Below are 14,182 nucleotides of genomic sequence, written 5' to 3' on the forward strand. Positions count from 1 at the left end.
CCTCTCTACTTATTTCCGAACCAGACGCTCGTCGAGTAGATACAGTCCAAGCAGCGAGCAAGCGGAAAGCAAGGCAATATATACACCCGCAACTCACGCGGCTCTGCGAACGTGAACGAGAGAAGATGGAAGGCTCGAGCATTCACACGCCTTGCACTGAACAGCTCGGCGTCCCTGCAGCCAGTAAGCCAGCTTGTAAACGAAGGACTCGAGCGGACGTCGGTCAACGATTGACACGCATCCACAGGCTGCGAGCTTCCACAGCTATCTTATAGCCGTACTATGGCATGACACAGCCGCCCTGCTACAGTCAGAGCCATAGCGGCATTGGAAGTAAACGCCCTCGCGTGCGGGACAGACGGTCTTCACAAAGATCCCGCGTCCCGGCACCCCATTTCTGGGTCAGAAACGCGGCGGAGTGCACACGGGCTGAGCTCTGCGCTGTGGGAGCGGGGTGCAAACGGTGGTTTGGAAGCACGGGCGGTTGCACGCGGGGTGGCCAGTCACATCACAGGACTGGGAGTTGTCACGGCGCCTCAGGGCAAACGAATTCCGCGGACGAAGGCTCTGGGCGGTCAGGGTGTGGGTGAGTGGTGTGGGTGGGTAGAAGACGGTGTGGAGTAAAACCCGGTGATGATTGTAAGGGCATGGTTCGAATTATACAAAGATGTAGAGGAAACGAGGGATGGTTGAGATGGTCTGAGAGCATTGGCACGACGGGGTAAGGGGTGGGCGGGACGATGTCAGACGAAGGATCGATGGGGCACTGTACCCGTGCGGTTGAGCAATAGTGTGGCATAGATACCTTTTTGCATGCATCGATCGAAACGTTGTCTTTAATATCAATTTGACTGCGAAGAGATTGTACTATATGCTTCGAAGATGGATAGTGAGCGGCCAGTCAGGGGCGAAGAACCTGCAATTATTCAACCGTGATTACCGTAGCCTACTCTATGTGATCACCGAAAGTGTCCTTGATACCTCAAACATTTGTCTGTTGGGTGTACAGAAACATTGTCTGATGTTCAGGTGTTGCTCCGTGCTCGTTTCATAGCATATACACTCCTGGTCATACTTCTTGAAATCCGCCGGTCGCTTCGAATCGATGATGGCGTGAAACATCAGCTCGAGCACCGATAGTGATGAATCAATCTCGTGATCTGCCAATAGTGTAGATTAAGTCTTTTGCTGCTGGCCGCAGAAGTGAGGCGAAAAGGCGATAATTTGTATATTATTGATACTATTGCTTCCTGTTGCAGGTCTCAAGGTGCTTCGTAATTTTGAGTCTAAGTCCCCTTTGCCGTAGGTTGTAGAAATCCAAATTGAGATGATCAGTGTGAAGAATAGTCGAGGGGTGGCGACACAGAGCATAAATACTAAGCCGCTTCTGGAAGCCACAAGGCATCTATGGGGATTTAGGCAGCAACGACCTTGACCGCAACATTCTCTTGGGTTTGCCCAGAGTCCCATCGCTATACTTCTGCCTCACTCCCACAAAATCGTCGAGCTAGCTGACTGAAGCTGAGAGGCCGCTCGAATCATCAGTGACTCAGCGCATAGTCAGCGGACTCATGCCCACTGCCTGCAGTTTGCGTAGCAGCGCTAGGACAGGTGCAAACGCGTCGACTTATACCCTTATTCGCAAATGCGTATATTGCTTAGGGGCCAAACACCGGCCCCCGTCGCACCGCGGTGGCGAAGGTAAGGCTGACGGAGCGGTGCGGGTTGTTCTACGCCAGCCATGCTACCATTCCTCAGCTAGGAGCGCGACCAGCCACCACAAACAGTGTGACTGAACGCGTTCGTGTCGCGAAACGACGATAACAATAATTTGTGTAGGCAGCAGCTGCTTGCGCAAACACATTTTGTGCGCCGAGAAGCACAGGTTGCACCACGCACGGTGGAATGCCTGGACGCACGTTGTCGCAAACCCTTCAGCAATTTAAGTATATCCAGCTCATGCCGCCTTATATCGCCCTCGCCTATGGTGTAGTCCTGTCGACCATCCTCGCGTAGCATTTGTCGCTTTCGCCGAGAGAATAAGGTGCGCCACAGCAGCTGTGATCAACTGCTGCGCCTCTCTCTCCACAAGCCGAAGAAACTAGTCTAGTGCAATAGCTGGACCCCAGGTTCCCGCAAGTGACGGTAAACACCGGCCTCTTGTGAAATAAAGGCTTCATCGCGATTGCGAACAGGCTCAACGTCTTTCAGTTTCCTTGCATCGTCGGCAGCAGTTGGTGTGACCGCATGAAGGTCCCTGCGTGGAAAGAATTTGGCCATCAACAAGAGAAGCGTTTGCGACAAACCAAGCGCAATGGCGAACCCAAGAGGTAGCGTCGCTCAATATTCCGCGATGGTACTGCTGGATTACATGCAGGCACCCTCGGTGGGTCTCTACTTCCTTGCCGCGACGGCGTTCGGCATGTGCGTGCTGCAAAAGTCGAAGCCAATCTCACGGAAACGCCGGCGCCTCACAATCACAATAGCATTCACTCTACTGGTGGGCTACGTCGCAGAGCTTATCTACTACTTGAGCCGATCAATTGCGGACTTGCAATATACCGCTCCGCAACACGCAGCTATCCGATGCTTAGGATCAGTATTGGTCTGGATTCCCCTCAGCTCATCTATCGTCACCAGCAAAACATTTATCTGGCACCCATACTTTGGAAGTTTCGTTGTCCAGTTCGTATTTGAGGCGATAACCTGCCTGCTTCGTGGGTTTTCTCTACCGCTCGATGATCGATATAGCAACATCCCACTCAGCATCAGCGCAGCGAGAGCATTCGTTTCTTTCGTCCTCCTGGTAGATTCATTCTTAATCTTGATATCAGTAAAAGGCGAAAGAGGGACGGATGAGGAAGAGCAGTCCCTACTGGGAACGCAAGCGAATGGATCCACTACAGCAAACGGATCGACACAAGCGAATGGGAGCGCGGGATACGGTTCGATCGAACAGGCAGTACCAGACGACAGTGACGAAGACGAATCCCCGGCTACTGATAAAGAAATCAAAGAGCAGCAGGCAAAGCGACTTGAAGAGCAGGGTGGCTGGTTCGGATACCTCAAGAGCTTCATGATTTTCCTGCCCTACCTATGGCCCAAGGACGACTGGAGAATCATGCTCGCTCTCTTCCTTCGACTCATTCACTTGATCCAGGGGCGTGCACTTAATCTTCTCGAACCGCGACAGCTTGGTATCATCACCAATAAGATTACTCAAGGCGCACATGAGATGCCGTGGGGCGACATCGGACTGTGGACATTATACCGCTGGATCAACAGTTACAGCGGTCTCGGTATCATAGATAACTTTGCCGAGACATACATTGGTAACCAAGCTTTCGAGAGAATTACGATACTGGCGTACAAACACCTCATGAGTCTCTCAATGGACTTTCACACCGCCAAGGACTCTGGCGAGGTGCTGAAGGCTGTTGAGCAGGCTTCCTCACTCAATTCGCTGATTGAGTTAGTCTTGTTCGAGGTCTTCCCCATCCTTGTCGATCTTATCATTGCGATGTACTACGTCACGCACCTCTTCGATGCCTACATGGCTTTCCTCGTCCTCTTCATGGGCCTCGGATACATCTGGCTAGGGCTTTATTTCACAACCTGGTCTCAGGCCCGTCGGAGGGTGTATGTTGCCAAGCAGCGTACAGAAAACACGACCGTCAACGAGACAGTCCACAACTGGCAGACCGTCGCATACTTCAATAGGGTAGACCACGAGACCGAGCGTTATCGAACCAACATCCGAAGCACGATTTCGGCTCATTACGCATATTATTTCCGCTCTGTGGGTGGCCACGCAGCACAAGATCTGCTCATGACCTTCGGCTTTACGGCGTGCTGCATTTTCGCGATCCACCAGATCATTTACAGCGGAAAGCCAGTAGGAAACCTCATCACCTTCATCATGTACTGGGGCACTATGATGAGCCCCCTCTACATGATGTCCTACAGTTACCGCCACATCTCCAGCAGTCTCATCGACGCAGAACGTCTCCTTCAGCTCCTCCACACAAAGCCCAGCGTCTCCGACCACGACAATGCTCAAGAACTCGTGGTCAAGGCCGGAAAGGTCGAATTCAAAGACGTAGACTTCGCTTACGACGCGCGCAAGCAGATCATCAAGAACGTAAACTTCACAGTCGAGGGGGGCAAGACGCTAGCTTTCGTCGGCGAGACGGGAGGCGGCAAATCGACAATGCTCAAGCTGCTCTTCCGCTTCTACGACGTCACAAACGGCTCCATTATGATCGACGGGCAGGACTTGCGCTCCGTGACGCTCTCCAGCATCCGCGACTCCATCGGCCTCGTCCCCCAGGATCCCGCCCTCTTCAACCAGACAATTCGCCAGAACGTGCGATACGCCAAGCTCAACGCCACAGACGCTGAGATTGAAGACGCCTGTCGCGCCGCCGCCATCCACGACGACATCATCTCTTTCCCCGACGGCTACGCCTCCAAGGTCGGCGAGCGCGGCGTGCGGCTTTCCGGCGGCCAGCTGCAGCGCATCGCCATCGCGCGGGTGCTGCTCAAGAATCCGAAGATTGTGATGCTGGATGAGGCGACGTCGGCTATTGACTCGGCTATCGAAGCGCAGATCCAGGAGGCTTTCAAGAAGCTGAGCAGAGGCCGGACGACATTTGTCATTGCGCATCGACTAAGCACCATCGTCGATGCGGATTGCATTTTGGTGGTGGAGAAGGGCGAGATTATCGAGAGAGGCACGCACGCGGAGTTGATCGCAAAGAGTGGGAAGTACTGGGAGTTGTGGAGCAAGCAGACTGCCGGGAATGCGTCGGCGGCGGCGAGCACGAAGGAGGTTTTGATCGATGTCACATCGCCGGAGGAGGAAGGCGCGAAGGCGTCGGGAAGGAGCGATGGAGATGGTGCGGTTGAGAGGAGAAAATGAGCTCGTGAATATGGCGCGGAGTTTCCATCATGAACAAGCGTTTGTTTCTCTTTTGAATTGTCACATTAGATTGCATTCGAGGCCGCTGGCGTTGCATCACGTGGGCATGAGGCGCGGTCATCTCAATTTGGTCTGTTGTGTACATGAAAAAATAGACATGATAGAGAGAAGACTATCCAAAACGAAGATAGTTGCACCGAAAAGATTTGTGGGACCGGTACGAAAGTGACTCGCGAAGTCGAAAACGAGCACCGATTACGACACGACTTGTCCATCCTCAACAGACGGCAAGGGCGCAGCGCCATCGGAAAAGTATCCGCTGGACCTTGCATGAAAAGCTCCGTGCTCATACTGAATCTGCGAAAGAGCTTCGGCAGGAATTGCGCGTGCTCTAGGCATCTATTGTAGTCGAAGCGGACGCGTCTATGGAGATTCCCGGTTGAAGACCCCAGCCAACGACGACGCGCCGACTGATGTATTTGCTATATTATAAGACCGGAGAATTGCCGAGCTGTACCCCGTGAAATGCAGGAAAATACCGAAATCAAGGATTTGCACACGGAGATAGACGTGCTACAGCTCAAAAAATGGCACGATCAACGTCTGCGAGGGTTTCCAGAAACGTTAGCGCCTTGACATTCCGTTGGGTACCTGGGCGGCTTTCGAAGTAGACGTTCCGCATGCTGATTGGCCGACCCGAAGATGGGAAGTAAAGGTCTTACGATTTGCGAAACACTCTTATTGCGCGAGTCGTCGAGGGCTTGACGCTGGTAGGACAGGACGAAGCCGTCAAATTCCTAGTCAAATGGCTCTGTGGGTGCATAATTGGTAGTTGGTGAGGGGTGACAAGCGCGAAGCTGGAGGCACGTGCCATTATTTGGCGCAGCTATAGCGCTAACGGGCGACTCCATGTTCGGATTGAGAAAACGATACATAAACGCTGCTGCACCCCGCAGAGGCGGGAATGATCGAACGGTACCTGGAAAATTGCGTCTGCGGTTCCGCATTTTGGGGACAGCGTCAGGTACCAGAAATGGGCACCCGCGCGGCTGGTTGTATTTGTCCCACAGTGGTGTTGGACACATGCAGCGCCCACAGCGTCAGTGACGCTGAAGCGAAATGAAGGAGAAAGATAATCTCGTTGAGATGAGAGCAGAAGTTGAGAGCTTAGGCGAGGTGTCTCTGCCATGATACACGTCCAGGGCATGTGAAGTCGTGAAGAGATAGAGCATGGACTGGATTACATCCTGATGCTAGAAACCCGCCAATTTGACCGATGTCTTGCATCGGTACGGCTGCACATAATTGACGGGAACGGGTCGAGGCGAGACGAGCTGAAGAGGGAATAGTCGAAGCGGGTAGAGGTTGAGAAGCGGTAAAGGTCTTCATGATTCGCTGGGTGATAGCCCTCCGCGTCGCCGAGAGCCGCAGAGATTACACTGTCGCCGGATTCGAAGTAGAGAAAGATGAGAAGGGTATCGGGCAATGTGAGGGAGGAAGCTGGAGGCAGCTTTCGCGCTCTCATTGGCCTGTGGGTCGCTTTGCCTATGCACATAAACAACCTCTCCTGCCCAATACATGGGTCTTCAGCATCTGGCCAGGGTAATCGCCCTACGCCATCCCTATGCCCTGAAGACGATTTCTCCACCTCTTCTACACGTCTTGCTGTCTCATTGGCTCCAGAGTGCAGCGCTGGGCCTCCACGGTCCCTGTCAGACCCGTCCGGCCCAGATTAAGCGTCGTACACGAGCGTCAAGTTTGCTAGGAAGGATAAGCGCCTGACCTGCTCGCCATGGGGTGGAATGGAAACCAGAATGGCTATGAAATGTGAGCAGTGCCCGCACCCGCGACCCGCACACTTCTGCACACGGTACAAGATGCAGACTTCAGCAACACGTTCGACCGCAAAAGAGACGAGCGATCGGCCACGCGATCGATGGCGTATTCTTGTGATGTGCTGTACAGTTTACGAAGAAGTGCAGCGATGGTGACGAACAGCAGACAGACCACTGCAAGGACAGGCCACTCAGAGACCGCCACGTAAGTTGCGCTTTCGAAGCTGATTTTGCCGGCCGACGATGGCTATGATATGATGCGGTTCCCTCTCATCATGGATGCCGGATGGTGGTTATGACTCGTTACTGACTTAGTGAGCTTTTAGGAAGGGAAAGTGCCACGGGCACGATAACCACCATGCGACACAGGCAACACAACGGTTTTACAACGGGAACGAAGGCTTCGACGACCAGGACGCCGGAGGACGCTACGAGCCACGGCAGTCTCGCTGCTGCTTCGCTGGATCGAACCGGATCACTACCTCTTGCGTAGCCGGCGCGCCTCTCCGCAGAGGCTTGCGTTCACCTCACCTCACCTACACGGCGCACATGGAAGGCGCGATGGGGTGGCAGCTGCCCTCCGCAGAACGGGTGGTCACGGGCAGACTGTGGGACGCGGTGCTGCATCGGGCGGCTCGAGGGACGCTGGAGGTGCATTGCCGACGCTGCGTCGATGCAGGCGAGCATGCACATGTGGTGTTGACGACAAGAACGGGTTTGGTGGGAGGTTCTGCGCGGGGAAATGCGGGAGTGGCCCGTCGCGTCCCTAAAGCGTTAGCGTGCCTGCCCAAGCCCAAGCGAATCCCACCTCAACGTCGGCCTGCTCGCAAACATCCCTCCTTCACTCTCTTCCCCGGCTGCTGCCCTCGCGGACGCCGGCGGTGCTGGCGCGCACTTGCTTCACTTTTATTGTTCGCGCTCACCACCTCGGAGCAACCGCCGCGCCGCTCCCAGCGGGCCGTGCGCCATCACTCCCCGCTCTTATTCGCGGCACGCGCACTCCACGGATTGGACAGCTTCAGCCCCCATCGCAGAGCACAGCGGCTACTTCGTCACAACCAAAACACGGCCAATCATGGTGTATGAAAATCGTCGTTACATCATTAAAGCAATGGCTAAGGTATATGAAAATCAAGCGACGGTATGAGGTAACGCCCGGCCCATCTCCTTTGGCCCGTCTCTGTCCTAATCGTCGGCCGTTTCCCTGTCAATCCGTCCACAAACGCCAGAAAAAGTGTGGGCTCCGTCCAAATCACGTCCCAAACCAGTGTATATGAAACCGGCCTCCAGACGCCCGCGCCATCGCGACCGACTCACGTACATGCTTGCGCGCCAATCTGTTGGCGTCGGCGTGCCATCTCGTAGTTCAAGTTCCGGATTTCGACATCAATGTTGGCAATCGCGTCCATTGATTTGTCGATGGACGCCCGGAACTTATTTCCTTCGCGCTGCCAGCGGTGGATGCGGTCCACTTCCGCGGCCCGCTTCCTCTGCTTGCACTCGACCTTCTCGCAGATCTTGCACTTCTGCGGTACATGGATGGTGTGGTTCACGAGCTTCATGCCGCACGTTTCGCCCATGCGGTACTCCTTGGCGCAGTGCTGGCGGAAGTTGCCCCACTTCCAATCGCCACAAGCGAATCGGTGCATGTCGTAAAAACACATGTTTCAAGAGTTCAAGAGTTGGAGATGCCTGGCGTTTGATGGAACGTTAGCCTCATGGTACAATTGTTTGGATATCAAGAGCTCGTAGCGTACCTTCCGCGTCTTCGATGGAACACAGTTGCGTGCTGATTGGACGATCGCTCGAGCTATGATATCGATGAGCCTCAGGGGTTATGCGAATGGGGAAACGTTAGACAAGACATACATCGGTTGGATGAGAGGCAATGGGCAAGTAGCCTTGCCGATGGTCTCGTCTGGAAGAGAAGGCTCAAGTGAGATCAACGTCTGAAGTTGTGGCAGAGCGTCAAGACTGGGTAGCTTTGACTGGAGGAGCTGGTGGATTGGAGCTTGATGGAGTGAATCTTTGGGACGACCTACCGCTATTTATGCTTCAGACAAGAGCGCTGTTGCCGACATCGAAGCCAGCGTATGGCCCAAGAACCCTTCCCGCTGTCAGACCATGCGTTGGTGCCATGACCCGTCCGTCAGTCGATGAGCGTCGTACCCCACCCCGTCCCGTCCAACAACATTGCCACGATCAACGCCAACCTGTCGTCCAGCCGCTAGGCAAGTGCGGAGACCATCTGCAATGATACCCTAGGCTGTGCCGGCGTGCCAGCTGCACAGATATTCACATCTGCTAGGGGCTGGATGCTCCGGTGGCTCGCTGGCTGCAAAATATTCCTTGTCTGGCGGGAACTGACATCCGTTCCTTGTCGCCATGTTTCAGCCAACTCATATCGATGGGGCCAGATAAGTTGTTTGGACAATTTCGGGCCTTTCATCAACCATGAGGTTGAAGATTTGTGAAGCGAGGCCAGTCACGTGCTTGATAGTCTCTGCCGAACCGCAGTCCGCTCCACGAGTCGTTTATCACTAGGGGAAGCGATTGGCCAATGATGCTCAGGTTTCTATTCTACGCCTTTGGCTGGAACAGTAGAAGTCTACGGAACGTTATTCGCCATCAAGCCCTCCCTGGCTCTGCCATGAAAGTGTCGGTTGAGTGCGTGCAACTCACGGGACAGCGCTCGAGCACATGTGCAACGGGCACTTTGGTTGGACGCTGGCAATTCTCCTGGTCCTCCGTTTCCTTTCGTGTTTATGGCGTGCCGCATATCCCCCCCGGCGTGTAATTTTGCTCGCGTCGTTTCCGGTTCACTGTGGCAGATGGGCTAACTAACGCATAGGCTCGGGAAGACACAACCACACTATTCTGACCGTTCGTCACCTTTCCCTGATGGGCATGCCGCCACCCTTGCCCGACATGAGCGTTCCCAACCCCCTCACTCTTACGGGCTGGAGGCATCGTCGACCAGTCACCTTATCTGCAACCGCTGCACATCCGCACTCGGGCATCCGTCCGGTCCTACCATGCCACCTTAGTGTGGTCCACCATCCTCTGCACTTGCAGGGTGCATTGCACAACCGCTCCATTTCCCTCAGCTGATCAATTGCCCGTTCGCCGGCCTGCTTTTCCCGCATGCCGCCACTGTTGAATCGCTAGGATATGCACGCTGACAGGCATGTGTCTGTTAGATAACAGGATGGCGTGAAGTTTATGCGGCACCTAGTCCGCCATCGCATATCGAGGCAATCATCTGGCATCCGGGACGACGCTAGGATGGGCCAAAGCCATGCCCCATCGGAGATCTCTGACGTGGCGGGCACCGTTTGGTTGAATCTTCTGAGGCATTCACCCGGGCATCCGTCTGGTAATCAATAACAGCTGTGACAAACGACTCCGCGTGGCGTTGTCCGTTTTTCACCGCGGACCAAGCTGGGAATGCCTGCCATAACGAGCAGAAAGGGCGTCACAAGATGCTAAAATCAGTCCTTCGTCAGAGCGTCTTGACCGGTCGCCCCACCGTGGACATGTTCTCGTAGCGTACGACATACCCTCGGGCCTGATTCACTGTCAGTGCAGTGGCGATATCCTGCACCTTGCTCCCGTCAAATGTCCTGTCCAACTCTGCGTTATCCTCAAACGAGGCAAGAGCACCGTCACCGGGCCAATATTTGCTCGCCGATAGATTATGTCTCACATTGTGTCGCTGCGTCTGACATCAGTCGTAGAATACTTTCGATCAAGAGTGTCGGTGAAGGCGTCTTTGCCGCGTTTTGCAGACAGTAAGTTGTTGTTTTGCAATGCCAAAATGAGCCTCGCGTCGACAACAGCTGCCACACCAATCGTTAAGCGGCGAGACAACAACAAGTTCCGACCTTTTCTGCAACCTCCCCGAAAGCAACCTCGCACCCGGTAATCATAGCTAAACCAATATAATTTTGCCTCCTTCTTCCTTCTTTCCGCCCCTACCGTGCCTCTGCGGTCGCATGCTATGTAAATAACAACAGTGGTCGCGAAGACGGCCGGCTAGCATCCCGAGGACGTCTTGTTGTCATGCTAAGACGTTGAAATTTACTACTCGCGGCTCCGCACGAAGTTTCAATCATGTGAGCTGAAAGCAATGCTGGGTAAGGCGGTAGCGACAGACCGCACAAGGGATCTGTGGAGAGGGAGCTGGCAGGTCGCACGCAATTTTGATCCCGAGACGAGAGAACAATGTGCGTTAGTGGGTCCGATATGCGGTCGGCTGGGCCCAAGGTGGTGATTGGCTCGAGGTATGTAAGAGGGCTGGGCTGGTGGGGAGAATGAGGCCTGGATGCGTAGTGTTGCATGGGCCCAGGATAGAAGGAAAGTGGTTGGTTCGATGATGCTGAGGGACGTATGGCGCCGAGAGGCGTTGTGAGGGGTGGAGAGCGAGCTCGTTCGAGAAAAGCCCAGGATGCGCTCCACTTTGTGACTTTGAACAACGTGACAAGCTGTCGTTACTCTACTTTCATGTATCAGAATGTCTCAGCAGTAGAAGAGGCACGCATCGGTTCTGACAAGATGAAGCAGACGGCGGACGGAAGCTGGCGGGCGCAAACGATGGCTTCAGGCTGAGAAATTTTGCGCCCATCGGCACCTTGCTCGTGCATGGAATCAGCGTCGCTGCTCGATGAAGTAAGAGCTTAGGCTAGTCGCGCTCTAGGAAGGCTCTTCCATGCATCCATCCAGTAGCCGCATATGCATGGGGAGGGATCAATCGCTCGAGCCTCGATTCGCTAGCAAATGCGCCTTGTGTGAGCGTGCTGATGGCAAGCGAGTGAGGTACTCATCGGTCACAAATGTGGATGATGCTTCTGCCGATGTTGAGACACGCTGGTCTGCAAGTTGAGCACCATGAACTATGAGTATAGATTTGGTTGAGCCTGCATGTTTGGGTCACGACCTCATTGGTGCATTACGAACCACCAGCAGGCAAGTGGCTGGGGCACACTACAAAGCATATGAACACGAAAACTTGGCAACGTGAGTGCTCCAGTGTCCCTCGTCATCGGCAACAGAGAAGCTGACGCTGGGCTGGGTGTTGCAGCACAAGCGCTGAGCGGACGCACGCGGCGCCACATGGAGTGACGCACGGTGCCAATCTCACAAGAAGAGGGGGGCGCTCGTAACGCCCACGGTCCCGGTAAGAATGAGGAAAAGAAGGCGGTGGAGTAACTCCGGACAGTACCCAAGGCCACAAACGCTGGACCCTCGGCCGCGGTTACGTTCAAGCGAGGTACTCAGAGGGTTAGAGGTTTTGCTAGATCCGCGTAGTACGTACAACGGCTTGAACGATTTACTATCGCTACGGTTTGTTCCACGGTTTTATTGAGCTGGTGCAGTGCCAAGATATATGGCGGGAAGCATGGGACCCGCTCCGGCGGGAGCCCAAGAGTACTCAGAATCGCGAGGACAAGTACACAGCCTAGTGATGCATCGGCGGGTGACGTTGCGATGAGGTACGCCTTGAAAAGGGCCGAGAGATAATGCGGGGGATGTGCGTACGCAATTTCCACAAGCTCACGATTGAGTATGAACCGGCGAAGCAATTCTGCATCCACACGGAATATTCTGCCCTTAGCTTGATGCGCAGGAGACTTGAGAACGAGAACAGCTGTTATGCTTATGGTTCACACAATCCCTCACCACAAGTCATCATGTCGGGAGAATCGAATGCGGGCGTTGTACTATTACCTCCAGAAAAAGACTAGGTGCAAGAAACGCTGTGTGTTCCTAGCTTGTCCTTTGATGTTGACATGTTTGTGGCGCGGTGCCGATCACCTTGCTAGCGTTGGCGCACGCATAAGTGGGTACCCTCGGTATGGAGCCATGTCCGATCCCGGGAATACTTTGGAGTGATTCTACTCAGACTAAGAGAAGGACAAGAAAAGGTGCCTCGTTTGAGCAATGGGAGATTGAGGCAGCTGGTAACATCTTTGCTTCTTTTCATTGTATCACAAGTGTGTGACTTTCAGTCGATGGATAGACTCGGCAGAACACGGTGATATTGACGCCGGTCATACATTCGTGGGATGGAAGTGTCTAGTGGAACCTATGAGTTGCAAGGTACGTTCATACATGACAGGGGAGCATCCAGTTGCGTGCCTTCTGTAGATATCTGTGCCTCACCTGTTACGCCTCCGTGAACAAGGATACCTGTAGCCATAAAGGTCACAGACCGGACACGCGGTCGGCAGAAGCCTCAGAGCGATCATGCAGACATAGACGAGGCTCGAGAAGCGGCTCGAGAAGCGGTGAAGTTCCCAAGTATCGAGAGCTGAACGCATCGCTTAGAGTCTAGACAAGGCTATCCATGACAGCGAGTGTAATTGGACGGCATGTACCATGTCGATGCCGAGGTTGATGCTTCAATTCGATTTCGCGCGAACGAGCCCGTGCTCAAGCAACTTTGTGTCTCCTGCGAGATTGCATGCGACTGGAACGCACTATAGCAGCCCGGAAGCCCAATCTCACTAGTTGACTTTCAGCAGCGCAAGCCCTTGGCAAAGTAATCGGAAAAATTATCGGGATTTGCGCGCGAGTCGGGACCATATGTGACTGCCCCGCATGGCAAATATCTGAAGAGTAATGTAAAGCATCCGGATATGTTAGCGCACTTGGGTGTCGTTGCCGTAGAAGCCGAAGGCAGGGAAATGAAGCAAATAGACGAGCAAATGTCTCGACTGGCGACAATCGATGTCAACCGTTCACTTTGAGAAGGATGTAGAACGTGCGCACGGGAGATGTTTACACTCAAAGTGCGTCGGTTTAGCGCGTAAACACACTACAAGCGAGCTGCGTTGGAGCTGGACCTTGACCAGCGGGTAATAACCGCGACCCGCGCGAGTTACATTATCCACGATAGAGACGGGCGAGGCTCAATTTCCCGAGACATTATATATCATGAATGACTGTGTGATCTTGAAAGAGCTCGGCAGAGTGTTTTAGTGATGTCATCAACCTTTTCACCGTGACTACCGGATGCGGAATAACTGTGGCTGTGCTGCTTATAAATGAGCGCCACAGTGGCTGTTCGTCCTTGTGTCTACAACTTGTATCTTCATCCTGCCATGGATTGGCGCATTTCATTAACCCTCTACACTATATCAGTGCACGATTTTTTCTTTTCACTCCGCAACAATGTATGGTACAATTTAGACCCTTTGGCATTACTGTCCTCAACGGTTAAGCCCAACCTCTTTATGTTCGTTCCATATTCTACGTTTCAAAACAACAGATCTTCAGCTTCAAATTCGACTTTTGTCAGGCGACCATGCGTCCCTAATGCTAAGCCAATTGTCACATAATTGTGTGCAGCGGCGCTTCCATTATCTTCTCTCAGGTATCCAACCAAGCTTCTTCCGAGAAAAGTCTGGTAACGAGTTACCGATTT

At 53.7% G+C, this 14,182-nt stretch overlaps 3 protein-coding genes across 3 annotated transcripts; 2 read left to right on the top strand and 1 right to left on the bottom strand.

The window, feature by feature from the left end:
• The first annotated feature begins 1,892 nt into the window (after positions 1 to 1,892).
• On the top strand, positions 1,893 to 5,041 carry CC84DRAFT_1168865 (uncharacterized protein). The gene has a single exon (XM_018179504.1). The coding sequence runs from the start codon at positions 2,315 to 2,317 to the stop codon at positions 4,919 to 4,921; it is 2,607 nt and encodes an 868-aa protein (XP_018030325.1). The 5' UTR covers positions 1,893 to 2,314; the 3' UTR covers positions 4,922 to 5,041.
• Positions 5,042 to 6,981: 1,940 nt separating this feature from the next.
• CC84DRAFT_350817 (uncharacterized protein) lies at positions 6,982 to 7,935 on the top strand. The gene has a single exon (XM_018185874.1). The coding sequence runs from the start codon at positions 7,306 to 7,308 to the stop codon at positions 7,840 to 7,842; it is 537 nt and encodes a 178-aa protein (XP_018030326.1). The 5' UTR covers positions 6,982 to 7,305; the 3' UTR covers positions 7,843 to 7,935.
• On the bottom strand, positions 7,936 to 8,901 carry CC84DRAFT_350862 (uncharacterized protein). Its single transcript, XM_018185875.1, has 3 exons — positions 8,799 to 8,901; positions 8,626 to 8,705; positions 7,936 to 8,448 (listed from the first exon to the last, which is right to left on the bottom strand). Exon 3 carries the CDS (start codon positions 8,418 to 8,420, stop codon positions 8,070 to 8,072), a length of 351 nt encoding a protein of 116 aa, XP_018030327.1. The 5' UTR covers positions 8,421 to 8,448; positions 8,626 to 8,705; positions 8,799 to 8,901; the 3' UTR covers positions 7,936 to 8,069.
• Positions 8,902 to 14,182: the final 5,281 nt, after the last annotated feature.

The sequence above is a fragment of the Paraphaeosphaeria sporulosa genome, assembly GCF_001642045.1.
Source record: "Paraphaeosphaeria sporulosa strain AP3s5-JAC2a unplaced genomic scaffold CC84scaffold_13, whole genome shotgun sequence".
NCBI lineage: Eukaryota > Fungi > Ascomycota > Dothideomycetes > Pleosporales > Didymosphaeriaceae > Paraphaeosphaeria > Paraphaeosphaeria sporulosa.

Excerpts from the sequence above, each read along its gene's own strand:
- CC84DRAFT_1168865 (XM_018179504.1), top strand. The coding sequence starts at position 2,315 with ATGGCGAACCCAAGAGGTAGCGTCGCTCAATATTCCGCGATGGTACTG.
- CC84DRAFT_350817 (XM_018185874.1), top strand. The coding sequence starts at position 7,306 with ATGGAAGGCGCGATGGGGTGGCAGCTGCCCTCCGCAGAACGGGTGGTC.
- CC84DRAFT_350862 (XM_018185875.1), bottom strand. The coding sequence starts at position 8,420 with ATGTGTTTTTACGACATGCACCGATTCGCTTGTGGCGATTGGAAGTGG.